The sequence below is a fragment of the Tribolium madens genome, unplaced genomic scaffold (genome assembly GCF_015345945.1).
Source record: "Tribolium madens isolate multiple individuals breed KSU strain unplaced genomic scaffold, Tmad_KSU_1.1 Scaffold_7;HRSCAF=85;Tcas5.2_LG10, whole genome shotgun sequence".
In the NCBI taxonomy this organism is placed as follows: domain Eukaryota; kingdom Metazoa; phylum Arthropoda; class Insecta; order Coleoptera; family Tenebrionidae; genus Tribolium; species Tribolium madens.
Window position 1 is genome coordinate 3,726,011 of NW_025401050.1, and position 16,995 is coordinate 3,743,005.

General features: G+C 31.9%; 3 protein-coding genes across 5 annotated transcripts in view; 2 read left to right on the top strand and 1 right to left on the bottom strand.

The window, feature by feature from the left end:
• LOC123010099 (nuclear hormone receptor FTZ-F1 beta) overlaps positions 1-1,958 on the top strand; it is a 38,112-nt gene extending 36,154 nt beyond the window's left edge. For both annotated transcript variants that reach the window (XM_044406782.1, XM_044406783.1), the window contains exon 9: positions 803-1,958. In XM_044406782.1, the coding sequence (XP_044262717.1) occupies positions 803-892 (90 nt within the window). In that variant the 3' untranslated portion in view covers positions 893-1,958. The remainder of the gene's footprint in view (positions 1-802) is intronic.
• Positions 1,959-1,995: 37 nt separating this feature from the next.
• On the top strand, positions 1,996-5,701 carry LOC123010102 (NADPH:adrenodoxin oxidoreductase, mitochondrial). Its single transcript, XM_044406792.1, has 4 exons — positions 1,996-2,311; positions 2,364-2,520; positions 4,475-4,690; positions 4,737-5,701. The coding sequence occupies exons 1-4, from the start codon at positions 2,130-2,132 to the stop codon at positions 5,568-5,570; spliced, it is 1,389 nt and encodes a 462-aa protein (XP_044262727.1). The 5' UTR covers positions 1,996-2,129; the 3' UTR covers positions 5,571-5,701.
• A 3,636-nt stretch (positions 5,702-9,337) lies between these two features.
• LOC123009611 (anoctamin-3-like) lies at positions 9,338-16,995 on the bottom strand. Of its 2 annotated transcripts, XM_044406045.1 has the most exons (13): positions 16,766-16,995; positions 16,531-16,721; positions 16,070-16,483; positions 15,891-16,024; positions 15,752-15,842; positions 15,585-15,708; positions 15,383-15,535; positions 10,369-10,700; positions 10,200-10,318; positions 9,949-10,154; positions 9,801-9,900; positions 9,579-9,751; positions 9,338-9,526 (listed from the first exon to the last, which is right to left on the bottom strand). In XM_044406045.1, the coding sequence occupies exons 1-13, from the start codon at positions 16,967-16,969 to the stop codon at positions 9,389-9,391; spliced, it is 2,379 nt and encodes a 792-aa protein (XP_044261980.1). In that variant the 5' UTR covers positions 16,970-16,995; the 3' UTR covers positions 9,338-9,388. The 2 variants fall into 2 exon arrangements, with proteins under 2 accessions (XP_044261980.1, XP_044261979.1); XM_044406044.1 differs by having other exon boundaries at positions 9,949-10,318.

Genomic DNA, 16,995 nt, shown 5'->3' on the forward strand with positions numbered 1-16,995 from the left:
AGCCCATTTTAGAGATTATATCAGTAGATTGACATTGCTGTTCGAAATTCCGTGTCCTTAACTACATTAAGTTTAGGAATTATAGAAATGATTATTTACTTAATATTTTGGTTTTAAATGAAATAATCCATTTCATTGAAATTGACATAACAGTAGGCCCATGATTGTGTAAACCCCGCTTTAAATGTGAAAAAGGCTTTACATATCAAAGAATTAAATTTGTTACTAAAAAAAGTGAGGTTAAGAAAGTTAAAATTTTATTTTTAAAGAATCGTCTTTCAGAGGTTTTTAGAGAGAGTTTTTTTCCATAAAAATTTTAACACCTTGTTTCATCCCTTTGTAGGTGTAGTTTTAACACCAAAAACAAACTCTGTTTGCTTTAGAGAAAATAATTTGGCTTTATTCAAATTGATTTTTCATTAACCTAAAACAGGAACATCAAAAAGAAATTGATTATGTTTTCAAACATACCTTAGCGTGTACTCTAAATTTGTAGTTCTCAAGAGAACTACTTTTATTATAGTTTGAAAAAATACTGGAAATAACGAACAAGCAATGAAAACAGTGAAAAAAAAACAAAATACAAATGTCAGTCATGTCAGTTCTATAAACCATGTAGGTAAGTAACAAAGAAAAACAAAAAACTCACCTGCAGTTATACCAGCGACATGCGCAGAGCTACAAACTTAAATATGAAATACTATAGCCCACCATTATGACAATTACAATAAAAGCTACTATACTAGATTGAGAAAAATAGTCATTTAAATATTGAAAAAACTATAAAATTTCTTTTTTCCAGGTGGGGAAGGAGATGTTGACGATCAAATCGAAAGACGGCGACGGCCCAAGCTTCAATTTACTGATGGAGCTTCTCCGAGGGGATCACTAGATGTGCCTTATTAGCTTTGGTGGCGGGGTCATACTTACAGACAGTATTGCTTATTACTCTTAGCTTTAAGTGGAATTTTACGTACTTAGTAAACGTGCTGGACACCCGAGTTAAACCGTTTCCAGCATGTCTGATATTGAGAGTAGTTGAGTCTTTGAGTTGCAGCTGTGTACAGACATGCGGAAAATTTCTTTTTATATACATACATAAAGTTAGAGCTTGACGAAAATTGTATATATATTTTTAAATTAAGTTTATATTTTGATATTTTTTATTATATATTATCTGAGGCTATTTATTGTGCCGAAACGTTAACGAATTTCTAATTTTGTTATGCTCAAATTTTTTATACTTGTATTTAATACGAGTTCGGGCATATTTTTGCAATTTTGCGGCGATTTGCAAATCTTTTCCATTCCAATGCAATTATTGCAGAAACTGACAGTTAAACTGTCTTACTGCCGTTTACACGGTTTTAACGTACTCCATCTGCGGCATAACGCATGCAACACGAACAATTTATTCATTACAACTAAATAAGATTAATTCATGCGTTGTGATGATGAACAAATGCAAGACTATTGTTGTAAATAGTCTTTTTTTATTTATTCAAGACAATTTAAGAGTTTTTTATTTTTATAGTGCCAACATCAGTTTAAATTTCTCATGTTACAATGCAAGTACCTTACTCATTGTTGCATGACCATTCAAAATTGTTTAAAGTGTTATTTTTATATTTTATTTATTTGAAAAACTGTGAATGTTATATTGTAGTTTTTTTTTTTTTGGTATTACTGTTGGCTTTAAATTTCCAAACATTTATTTTACTTGTCTTATCAAAGTGTCTCATAAAACTGATTATAACTTTAAGTTTGGATCATTCATGTCATCTAAATACCAGTGTCAATATAAGAAAGAAAAAACATAAGACTTAGGGGAGGCCTTCCATGCCTGCATGCAATGCAGTATTAGCCCTAATACTTTTTTTACTTGTCATTTTACTAGCAATTTATACAAAACAATTTTGTATTGAAATATTTAAATATACTTTACAACAAAATGTTAATTGAATCTGATTTATCCCCTGAGTTAGGCAACCAAGATTACTCATTAAATTTTTTGTTTATGAGGTTGTCACTAAAAATTCAAATGTGAGTGGTGACACTAGTGACGTTTGAGGTTATGTTCGATTCACGTAAACACCAAATGTTGAATAAGTTCTAACGGGACCATAATAATGAAATTTCGGACATTTTCATTACTTAAACGTTTTTCAACAATTCCGAAAATTAGTCCAAAAATATGTGTGGTGGGTTCAGGCCCTGCAGGCTTTTATGCAGCTCAGTATATGGCAAATAGGCTTGAAACGGCTCAAATTGATATAATTGAAAGACTACCAGTCCCATTTGGATTAGTCAGGTATTGAATTTTACTAAATCCTAACAAAAAAATATTTATTTAATAATTTTAGGTTTGGTGTTGCTCCTGACCATGCAAATCTTAAAAACTGTATCAACACTTTTTCAAAGACTGCACAATTAAAAAATGTTAGATTTATGGGGAATATTACCCTAGGAAGAGACGTCACATTAAAACAATTGAAAGAAGCCTATCACGTAGTTTTATTGGTTCGTAATTTTACTTTATGCAGTTTTTTTCTTTTAATTTTTGTGTTTAATTACCTAACAATGCTGCGTTCGGCTTTCAAACTCCTTTGGAGTTAGAGTGGGAGCAAGAGTGAAGTCACATGACCAAAGAGTAAATGGAGCGAATTTAATTTGTTCGGGTTTAAACTTGCAAGTATGCTCTACTGAGTAGAGAAAATAAAGACACACAATGTTCCAGTCATCAGATTTTCGATTCTGCTGCCGTGCCTTGGTTGTGTTTTGAACTAAACTTATTTATGGCCCGATTTTTAAAATAAAAAAAAATAATTAAATGGCTTTTAATCTAGTATAAGCTGACAATTTTACAATTTTTCTAAATGTCATACATAGTACATATTGTCACCCAATTTTTTTACATGTGCAATTTGTTCTACTTTTACTAAAATTTATTGCTTAAAAAAATTAGCAAAGTTGAAAAAAAATAAGTTAATAAAATCTAGTTGCATGATATCATAAAAAAATTAACGTTTATTAAAGTAAACAAAATAAATAAATAATAATAGTTATTTATTACACAAGATGATAAAATTGAATTTTATCTTTGAGAGCAATTTAGCGTCGAGGCATCAGCCGAGACGCTAATATGCTCGAAAAGATAATAAAAATTTTATCGTCGTTACAATATAAAATTTTATTTAATCCTCACTAATTTTGTAGTCAATTTGGTCGATGTCAAAGTAAAATTCAACAATGAAATCTAATGTCAAAGATCGTTAGCAACTAACAAACGCAGATATACAACAATGGATGTATTTTTTATCATCCAGACGATAAAAAATGAGGAAAAGAGTGGATAAAATTCAATTTTAACATAGAGGATTGAATAAAATAAATTAATCACACTAAATTAGATGTTTTTTTAATTTGTTATAAGTAAATTATTGTCATTTCTTAATAAAAATCTGAACATTACAACACCAAAATCTAACATTACAATATCTTATTTGACACCATGCAACTAGGTTTTATTAACTTTTATTGATTTTATTTCAACTTTGATAATTTTTTAAACTATAATTTTTAGTAAAAATAAAACGTAGTAAAACGTATTGCACATGTCTGCACAAAGAAAACCAAAATATGAAGAAAAAAATATGGGTTCCAATTAGAAAGTTGAATATAACCCAAATTATACTATGACATTTAATTTTTTTTTTAATTGTCAACTTATACTATACAGACTGCGCCAGAACTCGCACCCCAGAGAAAAATGCCATATAAGGTAAGATACCAGAAACATGCAAAAAATGTTAATAAAAAATATCTTTAAAATTCTCGAAGTTATGAGAGTTTAAATTTTGCACTTTGACTCTATTTATTTCAGTTGTTCTGAAATAATTTTTCAAGTTTTTTTGCTATAGGCTATTAAAAGAGGAAACAAGGAAGCTGTATCCTAAATCGTAACTCTTTTTAATGCTATTTGTCGCTTTTTTTGGCAACATTTTTGTACCTTTACTGAATAATTGTAAAAAAACATATACAAGATCATCAATATCATTAAGTAGACATAAAAAAATGTCAAATGTCAAAAAATAAATGTCAAAATTTTTTGACAGATAGAATTTTTTAAACATTTTTTTCATGTTCCTGGTATATTACCTTACTTGAAAATTTTCTCAACATAATTTAAAATAAATGCATAAAAATCTGTAGTTTTTCACTGGCAGTGCCATGTTTTGGTTGTAGTATGTCGGAAACGTATTTGGCTATGCTTCTTGACCAACTCTGAAATATACTAAAGTCCACTGAAAATGTCACCCTAATTAAGTTAGTTATTTTTCATGGAACTAATCTGTCAAACTCACAGTGCTCGCAAGTAAGGTTAGAACATGTGCAGATGCAGATATCTGTTTTTTCTCTTGTGTTGCCAGCTTGCTAGACTTAATAACAAATAAAATAAAAAAGTAATTTTTAGACTTATGGAGTTGACGATAGTCGCAAGCTAAATATTAAAGGCAGTGACCTTAGAAACATATTCCAAGCCAAAGATTTCGTTGGTTGGTACAATGGAGTCCCCTGGAATAGAGACCTCACTGTAGACCTTTCAGACACGACTGCTACGATTTTCGGCCATGGAAACGTCGCTATTGACGTTGCGAGACTCTTATTATCACCAATAGACAAATTAAAGGTTTGTAAAAGTTAAATGAAGTGTAATTATTTATAGAAATTACCAGTCAACAGACATCACTGAACACTCGTTAGCAACCTTTGCGCAATCCCGGATCAAAGAGGTGAATCTAATCGGTCGCAGAGGCCCTTTGCAAGTCTCCTTCACCACAAAAGAGCTACGAGAATTGTTAAATTTGCAAAATTGTTGCACAGTGTGGCGCCCTGAAGACATGCAAGACGTGCCAGAACTAGTGCCAAAGTTGGTAAAACCGCGCAAACGCTTGACTGAATTAATGGTTGATCAATTCCAAAAACGTCAAACTCCAAAACTGGATGAAAAACAACTCAAAATGATTTTTCTCAGGTCGGCGAAAGAGTTTGGCGGTTCACTCAAAGTCGAATCGGTCAAATTGCAAATAAACCGATTAGAAGGCGACGATTTATTAGAGAAAAAAGCAGTGCCAACTGAACGAGAAGAAACAATCGCTAGTAGTCTTGTTGTGGCAAGCATTGGGTACAAGTCTGTGCAAGCCGACAACGACATACCATTCAATAGTCAATTAGGTGTTGTAGAAAATAAGTATGGGAAAGTGGATAATGGTTTGTATACTGCGGGTTGGGTGGCAAAGGGCGCTAGTGGTGTTTTGCTCCATACTATGGAACATGCGTTTGGTGTAGCGTCTGTTATTTTGAAAGATTTGGAACTTGAGGGGGTTAAGCAAACAAAACCGGGGTTTGACTTTGTTAGGAAGCTTCTAGATGAGAGGAATGTGCAAGTTGTGACGTGGGAAGATTGGTTGAAGATTGATGAATATGAGAAGAATGAAGGGAAGAAGTTGAATAAGCCGAGAGAGAAAATTGTGGATATTGAACAGATGTTGAAAATTGCGGCGACGTAGGATAATTAGCGCCACATTGCGTGACAATAACTTTAATTATTAGATTGGTAGAGGGATTCGTAAGGTAAAAGAAAAAATGTTGGGACAGTTGATGTAACGATGAGTGAAAAATAAATCTATTTTTATATGTTTTCAATTTCTTTTCTTTTTAACCAAAAAAAAAACCACTGCCAAACAACAGAAACAAATCCACCAATTTACAATTTTCTGTGAACAATAGCAATAATTTTTTTGTTTGAGAAGCGATTTTTTGTGACCACCAGCGATTTTTTGTTCAATTTTTTGTGCCTGTGAGCGATTTTTTGCTCAATTTTTTGTTTCTGCAAAATTTTTAAAATATTTTTGATCATCCAATCTAAACTCCTGATTCTTAACAAATTTTTAACAAAATCCTCAAGCAATTTTTGTTCAAGTTTTTGTTTGAGAGACGATTTCTTGCTCTATTTTTTGTGACCATCAGTAATTTTTTGCTCCATTTTTTGTTGCTTCAACATTTTTAAAATATTTTTGGTCATCTAATCTAAACTAATGTTTAACAAATTTTTGAACAAAGGCCACAATCAATTTTTGTACAATTTTTTGTTTGAGAAGCGATTTTTTGCTCTATTTTTTGTGACCACCAGCGATTTTTTGTTCAATTTTTTGTGCCCGTGGGCAATTTTTTGCTCAATTTTTTGTTTTTGCAAAATTTTTAAAATATTTTTGATCATCCAATCATAACTCCTGATTTTTAACGAATTTTTAACAAAATCCTCAAGCAATTTTTCTTCATTTTTTTGGTTGAGAGGCGATTTCTTGCTCTATTTTTTGTGACCATCAGCAATTTTTTGCTCCATTTTTTATTGCTTCAAAATTTTTAAAATATTTTTGGTCATCTAACCTAAACTCCTAATGCTTAACAAATTTTTGAACAAAGGCCACAATCAATTTTTATACAATTTTTTGTTTGAGAAGCGATTTTTTGCTCTATTTTTTGTGATCACCAGCGATTTTTTGTTCAATTTTTTGTGCCTGTGGGTGATTTTTTGCTCAATTTTTTGTTTCTGCAAAATTTTTAAAATATTTTTGATCATCCAATCTAAACTTCTGATTCTTAACAAATTTTTAATAAAGTCCTCAAGCAATTTTTGTTCAATTTTTTGTTTGGGAGGCGATTTCTTGCTCTATTTTTTGTGACCATTATTAATTTTTTGTTCAATTTTTTGTGCTTGTGGGCGATTTTTTACTCCATTTTTTGTTTCTGCAAAATTTTTAAAATATTTTTGATCATCCAATCTAAAAGGCTAGAAGTAATTTTTTATTTGGAGGGAGGGGGGTTATTTTTTGTGACCAACAGCGATTTTTTGCTCTATTTTTTGTTGCTAAACATTTTTTTTTTAATTTTCAGAAGCCAAAGCTTCTCATACCTACTTAACAAAGTCATATGCGGTTTTTTGTTCAGTTTTTTGGGCTCACAGGAATTTTTTACTTAATTTTTTGTGACCCTTATTAGTTTTTTGCTATATTTTTTGTAGCCACCAATGCGTTTTAAATAATTTTAAATTCTAAGTCCAAAAGTTCAATTTTAATCCACTAGTGGCACTACGATAGCAATAGAAAAAAATCCAAATTGCCACAATTTAGATTAGCAAACTGTTGCTTAATTATCCGGAATACTGATTCTTTTTAAATTTACTAAATTTTTAGCAAAAATATATATTTTTTAAATTTGGAATTACTCTTTGCATTGTCACCCTTAAAACTCCTAACACATTTAAAATTCTGTAGAAGTTTAACAACAAAATTGATTTTTTAAATTAAATTTTGTTTAGCTTCTTGCGTTTCTTAGAAAAATGTTAGTATTAAGTGCATAAGGGTGATTCACAAGAAATAATGAGCCTGACCAAATTCTCGATGCAACCAACATTACATATTCCAAGGGCAGGTGGATTTCAAAGATTATTTGTAATAAATACAGTGCGATCAAAAAATCTTTCTATCAAGTAGGCGTCCTAGTTGAGGACGTATGTTGCATGGCGGTTCGTATGTTATCTAGATGTCATAAACATTGAGCTAATTAAATTGAATTATGCTATGAAACGTCTCAAAACAAACTAAAACAAGATTTTGTTGGTGTTTATTCATGAAAATCGTTCACCAAGGTTTTCGTCATAATTTACATAAAAATTATTTTGACATTCTCGTTTGTCATTGTGACATTTGATCTTCCACAGACATACGTTTTAAATTTCTACGCTTGCTTGATAGACAGACTTTTTGATCTCACTGTATGAAATCATAATATACAGGGCTTTCACTTCAAAAGGATCCAGTCTCAATAACTTTTGACATTGAGTAAATGTATTTTCAAGGAAAAACAGGTCGATTAGGATCCCGAGGGGGAAGTTGAAAACCAACATTAGTTACATTTTAAGTTTCATCCCCTAGTCGCTAGCCACCCCTACTTTAGAATTTTAAATGGCACCCCCTACTTTTTGAAACATTTTCAGAAAGGGAATGAATGAGCGTTTCAGTTAAGGGTGGTTTTATTTTTGAAATTTTCAGTCCTAGTAGCTTTTGATTGAACTCAATTTAATTTAAATAAAAAATATGTCGTTTTGGATTACGATGGGAGAATTCAAAACCAACATTAAATACGTTTTAGGTTTCATCCCCTAGTCACTAACCACCCTTACTTTACGATTTTAAAGAGCCCCTCCAACTTTTTGAAACATTTTTGGAAGGGGTGGAAAAAAGCTTATCTAATCGTAAATGAAAAAAATATTTTGTCGATTCGTTCTTGAGTTAGGGGTAGTTTTATTATTAGAAATTTTAATCAGTCCTAGTAGCCTTTAACTTTGGTGGTTTCAACAATTCAGCGAAAATTTACCATTTGACAGTTCAGTTAATTAAAAAATTACTTTTATTTAAATTAAATTGAGTTGAATCAAAGGCTACTAGGACTAAAAATTTCAAAAATTAAACCATCCTTAACTAAAAAAAGAATCGACAAAAAATTTTTTCTTTGACATTTAGAGACGCTCATTTATTCCCTTTCTGAAAATGTTTCAAAAAGTAGGTGGTGCCATTTAAAATTCTAAAGTAGGGGTGGCTAGCGACTAGGAGATGAAACCTAAAACGTATTTAATGTTGGTTTTAAACTCTTCCATCGTAACCTAAATCGACATATTTTTTATACTTGAGTTCAATCAAAGGCTACTAGGACTAAAAATTTCAAAACTTAAACCACCCCTAACTGAAAAACAAATCGCCAAAAAAAATTTTTCTTTGACATTTAGAGACGCTGATTTTTTCTCTCTCCGAAAACGTTCTAAAAAGTTGGGGGTGCCATTTAAAATTTTAAAGTAGGGGTGGTTAGCGACTAGGGGATGAAACTTAAAATGTAACTAATGTTGGTTTTCAACTTCCCCTTCGAGTTCCTAATCGACCTGTTTTTGCTTGAAAATCCATTTACTCAATGTCAAAAGTTATTGAGACTGGATCCTTTTGAAATGAAAGCCCTGTATATTAGTTTTGACGTTCTATGGGAAATTAATAATAATAGGCATCGTGGATCTAGATTATATTTTTTTAAAAAGCAAGTGGCGAAAATGTAATGGTGGTTGCATCCAGAATCTGGTCACGCTCATTATTCCACATAAACCACCCTGTATTTTTAAATTTAGAATTATCTTATTTCGCGTTTTATTGTTCCTCTGTTAATTTAGTAGAACAGTATGTTTTCCTGGCGCATCCACCATTTTTACAAAAACAAAATAAATTTATTTTTCAATTACGTCTTTATTTCATTTAAAAACTAATAAAAAATTCACGGGCGATTACCACTTCTCCAATTCCAAGCGTGCCTCCCTTGCCGACTTTATAATTTGTTCGTCATATTCCAATTTTACTTTCACTTTCCGTGGCATTTCCGGTATAAGATAACCCAAAACTAGTGATAGAATCAATGTAACATTCTAAAAGCATAGTCTGTTTTCAAAACAAAAATATTTTGATTATTTCCATTACTTCTATAATAATGAAATAGAGCGACTTTACTGCGAAATAATACCAATGATCCAAAGTTGGCTCATATTTTTTTTCATGCTCCGGAGGGTATCTGAAACCACGATAAAAGCAAAACGACTCATTTTTATGATCTATTAATAAATGTTCTCGTTGATAATCCTTAACTGCAAATTCTGGAAACAAATTAATTTCACTCTTGTTTTGATTAAATCAGAAACTCACTAGACAATGTACTATTTACATAACCTTTTAAACTACCATCGTGTGTTTTTTGATACAAAACCCGGAGAACAAAATCTGTCCTAAAAGCCACGATGAAAGCCTGAAAAGATCATAACAAACACAAAAACTCAAATTTTCAAAGACAAACATTTGATATTGTCCCAAAAATTGTCACTGCTTTAAGTATGTGATTCCATCCTTGTATATCTGCAACTCTTTCATGACTTGGTCTTCGATAAAATTTCAAAAAAATGTATGAATCGTGTTGACTTTTGAGCAAATTGTGAATCAAAGCTATAAGTCCGATAATGGGCAAAGATGCGTTAAAGAAAGTTATAAAACTGTACTGCAGCACTAGAAAAAAAATAAACAAGAGAAGTAAGTAACGATTTCCGTTACCCAATTCAGTATACAACTCATTAATAACCGCGTCACTTAATTCTTGTTTGTCAAAATCCCTCTCCCACTGTCCCACAGTGGGGTCACGTATCGCTTTCTTTTGCCACGGTGAAAAGTGACTAGAAAAATGTTATTTAGTTGTGTTATCACTGTTTCGAAAATTGAATACTGTGTCATGAAATCTTCAAAGAACTTCTTTGATGTTTTGATAACCATTAGTGTTATCAGTTGTATTCCTAAGTCTATAAGACACCCAGATGGTTTGCAAAGATCGGTCTGAAGTGTACTTATAATTGAAAATTTCGACAAATTTCCAGGATAAGTGTGGAGGAATCCTTTAATGTATGCCAGATAGAAAAGTGGAGAAAAATGGTTTGCGAATATTAAAATGAAAGTCATGTGTAAGTACATTTGGTTGTACTGGGTTTGAGTCCGGGGTTGTCGAAGATGGGTCATAAAGCGGATTATTTTGGAGTAGGTTGTCATCAGGAAGGAGGTACACTAAAACAGGTGTCAATCGTTAAATTTTTGTTAATAAATATGATTAACCTTGCAAATGGTGAATTTTTAATTGTCGATTAACAAACGAGTTAAGTGGTTGAAAACCATGTTGATACAGATGGAGGCAGAAATTAATTCCCCTTCATGAGCCTTCAATTTGAAAACTCTCTCAAAATCACTAAAGTAATCCAAAAACGCAACAAAAAACGTAACTCCGCTGCTACATAAAAAACTATAACTAAACAGGCGGATTATGAGCATATACAGGTGATTCTTAAATAGACCGACAAAATTTTATCCTTGGTAGCATTAAATGAGAACATGCTAGAAAATATACAGGGTCCGCCAGAACTCGCGCCCCAGAGAAAAATGCCATATAAGGTAAGATACCAGGAACATGGAAAAAATGTTAAAAAAAAATTATCTATAAAAATTTCGAAGTTATCAGGGTTTAAAGTTTGCACTTTGACTCTATTTATTTCTGTTGGAAAAATAGTTTGCAACGTTTTTTTTGCCGTAGGCTATTAAAAGAGGAAACAAGGAAGCTGTATAAAAAATAAATGTCAAATTGTTTTGACAGAATTTTTTAAACATTTTTTTCATGTTCCTGGTATCTTACCTTACTTGAAAATTTTCTCTGGGGCGCGAGCTCCGGCGCACCCTGTATTAAAAAAATTCTTTGTTTAACCGTTCTCCAACTAATATTTATTAAAGTTATTTTCAGGGTAAAGCGTACGCCACTGATGTGTTCGTAAATACAGTGCGATCAAAAAGTCTTTCTATCAAGTAGGCGTACTAGTTGAGGACTTATGTCGCTTGGAACTTTGTATGTCCGATAGATATTAAAAAATTATTATATAAAAATTAAAATGTTGATCTAAACAAATTGAATTACTGTATAAAACGTCTTAAAACACCCTAAAATGAGATGTAGTTGGAGTTCACCACGATTTGTTGTTACAGTTTACAAAAAATATATTTTGACATTTCTTATTTACCATTGTGACAACTGATCTTCCGCACACACGTTTTAAATTTCTAGGCTTGCTTGATAGATAAACTTTTTGATCGCACTGTATAACTAAACAGGCTGTTGGCGGATTATGAGCATTTACAGGCTGATTCTTAAATAGACCGAAAAAAATTTATTCTTGGTAGTAAAAAAATTCTTTGTTTAACCGTTCTCCAAATAATATTTATTAAAGTTATTTTCAAAGTAAAGCGTACGCCACTGATGTGTTCGTAAATACAGTGCGATCAAAAAGTCTTTCTATCAAGTAGGCGTACTAGTTGAGGACGTATGACGCTTGGAAGTTTGTATGTCAGCTAGATATCAAAAAAATATTATATAAAAATTAAAATATTGATCTAAACAAATTGAATTACTGTATAAAACGTTTTAAAACACCCTAAAATGAGATGTAGTTGGAGTTTATTCCTATAAATCGTTCACCACGATTTGTTGTTACAGTTTACAAAAAATATATTTTGACATTTCTTATTTACCATTGTGACATTTTATCTTCCGCAGACACACGTTTTCAATTTCTAGGCTTGCTTGATAGATAAACTTTTTGATCGCACTGTAGAATTAGGGATTTTGCCCTTAAAAGGTATAAACGTAAACAAACGACAGTTTGTCTCCATTTATCCTTGGGAAGCTAAAATTTTGTCGCTCTATTTAAGAATCGCCCTGTATCCTACCCACTAGTAGAACTCGTCAAGAGAAAAAACGAGGGAGATAATATAAAAAAAGATTGGATATGGATTTTCTTTGTTCTTCAAAGTGACTTCATAACGAATTATTTAGGTAGTTAGAAAATTTGCTCGTAAACTCCCATGGTTTTTCAGAGCTCACGCTCCAAAAAAAAATACCAAGTAAGATAAGTATAGATAAGATTCCAGGAACATAGAAAAAATTTATCTATAAAAATTCAGAATTTTTTTTAAATACTTAAAACTCTTAAAAACCCGTCAAATGCAACATTTTGTTTATTATTAAGTTAATTATAAATCGGTTTCCCGTAATCTCGTACCCGCCTATGATTGGCGAGCATCGCACACGTTGTCGATAAAGCCACTAAAAAACACACACAAAATGGTCTTTTTAGTTTTATTTATAAACAACTATGTAAAACTAAATTCAAATTTTATTGAGAAAATAAGCCGTTAAAAGTTCTTGTTTAATAATTATTATTTCAGCAATAAAAATAAGATTATATGTAATTAAGTTAATGTGCAATAACACAATGCTCGAAGAATAATTTTATCAAAATCATACAAATACTATTTATTTATTTATTTATTGTTAAAAGACTACTACTTGGCTTGCACACTGCATGCAACACAAAAAGTCAATAAGAAACATTCTAATTCCAATAACTCACCAAATTGTTTATTTTGATCTAATCCGTGATCTCAAAAATACTGCACAGCACTTTAAAAAAACATCTCGAAAAATATATTTGGAACAGTTTTCATAAGCTAGCACAATGTCCACGTAATGTTTGGCATTTGAAAAAATTGGGTATTTTTAAGGCAAATTAACCAAATGTAAACTGCAATAAGAACGTGCTTATCTCTCTATCGCAATCAAAACTCATAAAAAAACACCCTGCAAAAAACTCCCAAGCAAATTCACGGTTACTACTTTCAGGTGGACTGGGCGGTTCGTTATTTTACAAAGACCGAAATGTCTCAAAAAAAATCGATTTCGAAAAAATGGTACATAACAATTTTGTTGATCTTGCCGAGATTTATCACTGGTCAAAATTATTGCACTTATTTCAGAATCTCATTGTATAAAAGATCAAACGTCAAAAAATAAATGGTAAAATTTTTTGACAGTTAGAATTTTTTTAACATTTTTTCTATGTTCCTGGCATCTTATCTTACTTTTCTCCATGGTGTGATTTATGAAACAGCCTGTATATACAGGGTGACCCAGGGGTGCGTGCATGCTCAACAACTTTTTTCCTATCGAAGTTATCGACAAGGATAAATACAACAATGAGGCACACTATAAAAATATTCATATACAGGATGTCCCAAATAAGATACACAACTAAATTCTGTTTTTTTAAATAAAAACCCCATTTTTTTATTACATTTTTGAATTCGCCACTAAATTGTCAATGTAACGCACCTTGGTTTCTTAGACTTACCTGCAATAGTTTTTGAGTTATGCCAATTTATGTGTCAAAATTACATCGTACATAGACCCACAAAAAATTCATAACTTCAAAATTATTCAAGATAATTTAACCAACTTTTTTCCTATTGATTCCTTAAGCTTTAGCGCGACTTCTTAGATAAAGGCAAACTCGGAGTTGACGTTCCATCGCGTACTACGATGTTTTGAAAATGACAAAATACACTTGGCAATAACTCGACTTTTTCAAATACAACACTCTATATTGCATGGCATTTTTTATGAGCTCTTTGTCGATATAGGATTTATGGGGTCTACTTTGTAAAATTTAGGAGATTTTTGCAAAATAAGTATTGTTGATGTTTTTTTCTGAAAAAAAAATCGAGTAGGCCGTTATCGTTTGACACATCTATGCAATTCTGAAAAAAAAATGTTTCAAAAATGAAATTGTAATAGAAACAGGAGTACATCACAATAAAGGAAACAATTTTAGTAATCTTTACAAGAATAGGAAAGAATGATTAACAGAAAACAATGTAAAAATTTTATAAAAACTGCTCAAATAGGTCACCATCATGTTCCACATAAGCTTCTAGTCTTTTAGTAAATGAGCTCCGAACTCTAGCAAGCATTGCTCCATCAACTGAATGTAAGGCCATCATACATCACAAAAAATTCCATGTAATGATGCAATAAAAGATAGAGTGTTGTATTAAAAAAATCGTGTTATTGCCATTTGTATTTTGTCATTTTCAAAAAATCGTAGTAGGCGATGGAACATCGACTTCGAGTTTGCCTTTTTCTCAAAAGATGTGCTAAAGCTTAAGGAATCGACTGGAAAAAAATTGGTTAAGTTGTCTGGAATAGTTTTGGAGTTATGAATTTTTTTGTTGGTCCTATGTACGATGCAATTTTGACACATAAATTGGCATAAGTCAAAAACTATTGCAGGTAAGTCTAAGAAACAAGGTGTGTTATATTGACAATTTAGGGGCGAATCCAGACATGGAATAAAAAATTGTGGTTTTCATTTAAAAAAACGGCACTTAGTTGTGTATCTTATTTGCGACGCCCTGTATATGAATAGAAATATGTTTATAATGTGCCTCATTGTTGGATCTATAGTTAAAAAAAATCATGTCGATAACTTGGATAGAAAAAAAGTTATAGAGCGTGCACAAACCCCTGGGTCACCCTGTATATGATTTGTTTTGCCTTTTTTTCTTTTTTAGTTTAACTATTACTATAGCTATATTATTTTCTCTGGTATACAGGGTGTTAAAGTAACGGTTTCGGACATAACGAATGTGAAAATTTTTAGAATTCTTACTAGAAGCTTCTCTTTTTTATTTGATCAGATTAAATAAATGTTTTGAAAAACGAATAATTTTCGATATCTCTAAAACCGTTACTTTGCGGACCCATGTTTATTAGACTTTTTTGTTTGTTTTGGTCCATACTATAACCTCCTGAAATATTATACAATCTTTTTTTAACACCCTGTAGTCATAAACAAAATTTTGTTAGTCACCTGATTTATAAGCATGATTATGACCGCTGTTATAATCGAGGAAGTGAACAATTCAATCTCATTAGCATTCTTCGTCTCATCATAATTTAACGATTTATTCACAAAAAATCTGTATTGGACCATCAAAAACACTATAAGAAAAATAATAATTATCTGAAAAACAACGATTTTGACATTTAAGCGAAAAATGAAAATACACAACCATAATGAAAATAATTGAGTAGGAAAACACAGCAGATAGTACTTTCTTATGTGGAGGTATATAATACTCGATTTCGCCAGTAATTGACGATTTTCGCGTATTCGCATTTTCCTGAAATTCACGTCTAAAAAAAATTTAAGAAAAATTGAGAAAACCCAATGGATAACCTCATAGTGCGGTCGGTCTTAAGTCCAGTCAAATTCCATCTCAAGCGAAGCATTGCTTGTCTCCTCTGCCACATGTTCCAGAAAATTGCACCTAAATAAACTCACTTTAGCCAAAAATTATAGTTTTGCTAATTATTACCCCAAAAGGAACACAAAATAACATAGACTATAGTCACAGGATTGTCTATAACATAGGCCAACTTCATTAAAGTACAAGCAGTTAGGAGCTTTTGATCCGAACAAATTGTTACTTTGCTGTTGCAAACCTCGTCCCTTGTGACAAAGCTGTAGTAAAAATCGACTCTTTTTGTCACTTACTCAATAAAATGTTCCTTGAATAGTAATACAACACCTGTAAGCACTGTCATAACCCCTATAACAGTCGGCACGAGCAACATCCGTGTATAAAAATTGACAAGGGCGAAATAGAAGGCGATTTTAGGGCCGTAGTACTTCTCAATCAAGTGCACCGGTTGGTCCTTGAATAAGTGCTTAACGTTTGTCCAAAACTGGAATAGGAGCTGTCGGTCTGTCAAAAGTCCTTCAGTCGTCCAATCACAATCACCATCATGGATCGGAAACGCTTGCAAGAAAATCTCCTTCTGTAGCATTATTTTGAGAGTGAATTCGTCGTCGTTAATCAGGAATGAAATGCGTTTCAAAATTTCGAAAACTATGAGACTGCGTTCTGCTGTCGTTATTTCCGTGGGTCTATTACCTGAAAGGGTTTTTCTGGGAAAGAGAATTCAAAAAGGGCCAAAATTTGGCTTCGGACCTACTCGGCGCGCTGATAAACCTCGCTTTCTGGGTTTGGTTTTGTCACTTCGGTTGTTAAAAAATCAAACCATGTTGTTTCCTTGTATTTGTAGTAGGGATTTTGGCAAGTGAGGCAGATGTTATAAATTTTGGCATATCGTACCAGAACATTATGTGGTCCGTGGATTTTTATAAAGTACAAATTGTTATAAAACTGGGGCAAATTAGTATTCTTGAGGTTTTTTAAGGAGATTTTACCTTTCCAAGGTCTCTCTCGACTAATAATCCCTTATCTTTGATGAATTTTATAAATTGGTTGATTTGATTTAGAGAGTTATCTGTACGAATGTGTTCCTGTTTTGCGTACACTATGACATAGTCGACCTTGGTTTTGCCGTCGCTGAAATAACAGGTTTTTGGTAAAAGGGGTTCATTCTCTTCTTTGGGTTCTTGTAGATTCATTCAAATATTTTTTGCTTCCTAATGTC

What these genes read in the sequence shown, in the direction of transcription:
- LOC123010102 (XM_044406792.1), top strand. Translation starts at nt 2,130, where the DNA reads ATGAAATTTCGGACATTTTCATTACTTAAACGTTTTTCAACAATTCCG. An exon ending in GTCCCATTTGGATTAGTCAG is followed by an intron (nt 2,312 to 2,363) that starts GTATTGAATTTT and finishes TAATAATTTTAG; the next exon opens with GTTTGGTGTTGCTCCTGACC. An exon ending in CACCAATAGACAAATTAAAG is followed by an intron (nt 4,691 to 4,736) that starts GTTTGTAAAAGT and finishes AGAAATTACCAG; the next exon opens with TCAACAGACATCACTGAACA.
- LOC123009611 (XM_044406044.1), bottom strand. Translation starts at nt 16,969, where the DNA reads ATGAATCTACAAGAACCCAAAGAAGAGAATGAACCCCTTTTACCAAAA. An exon ending in TCGAGAGAGACCTTGGAAAG is followed by an intron (nt 16,722 to 16,765) that starts GTAAAATCTCCT and finishes AATTTGCCCCAG; the next exon opens with TTTTATAACAATTTGTACTT. An exon ending in TTCAAGGAACATTTTATTGA is followed by an intron (nt 16,025 to 16,069) that starts GTAAGTGACAAA and finishes CTTTGTCACAAG; the next exon opens with GGACGAGGTTTGCAACAGCA.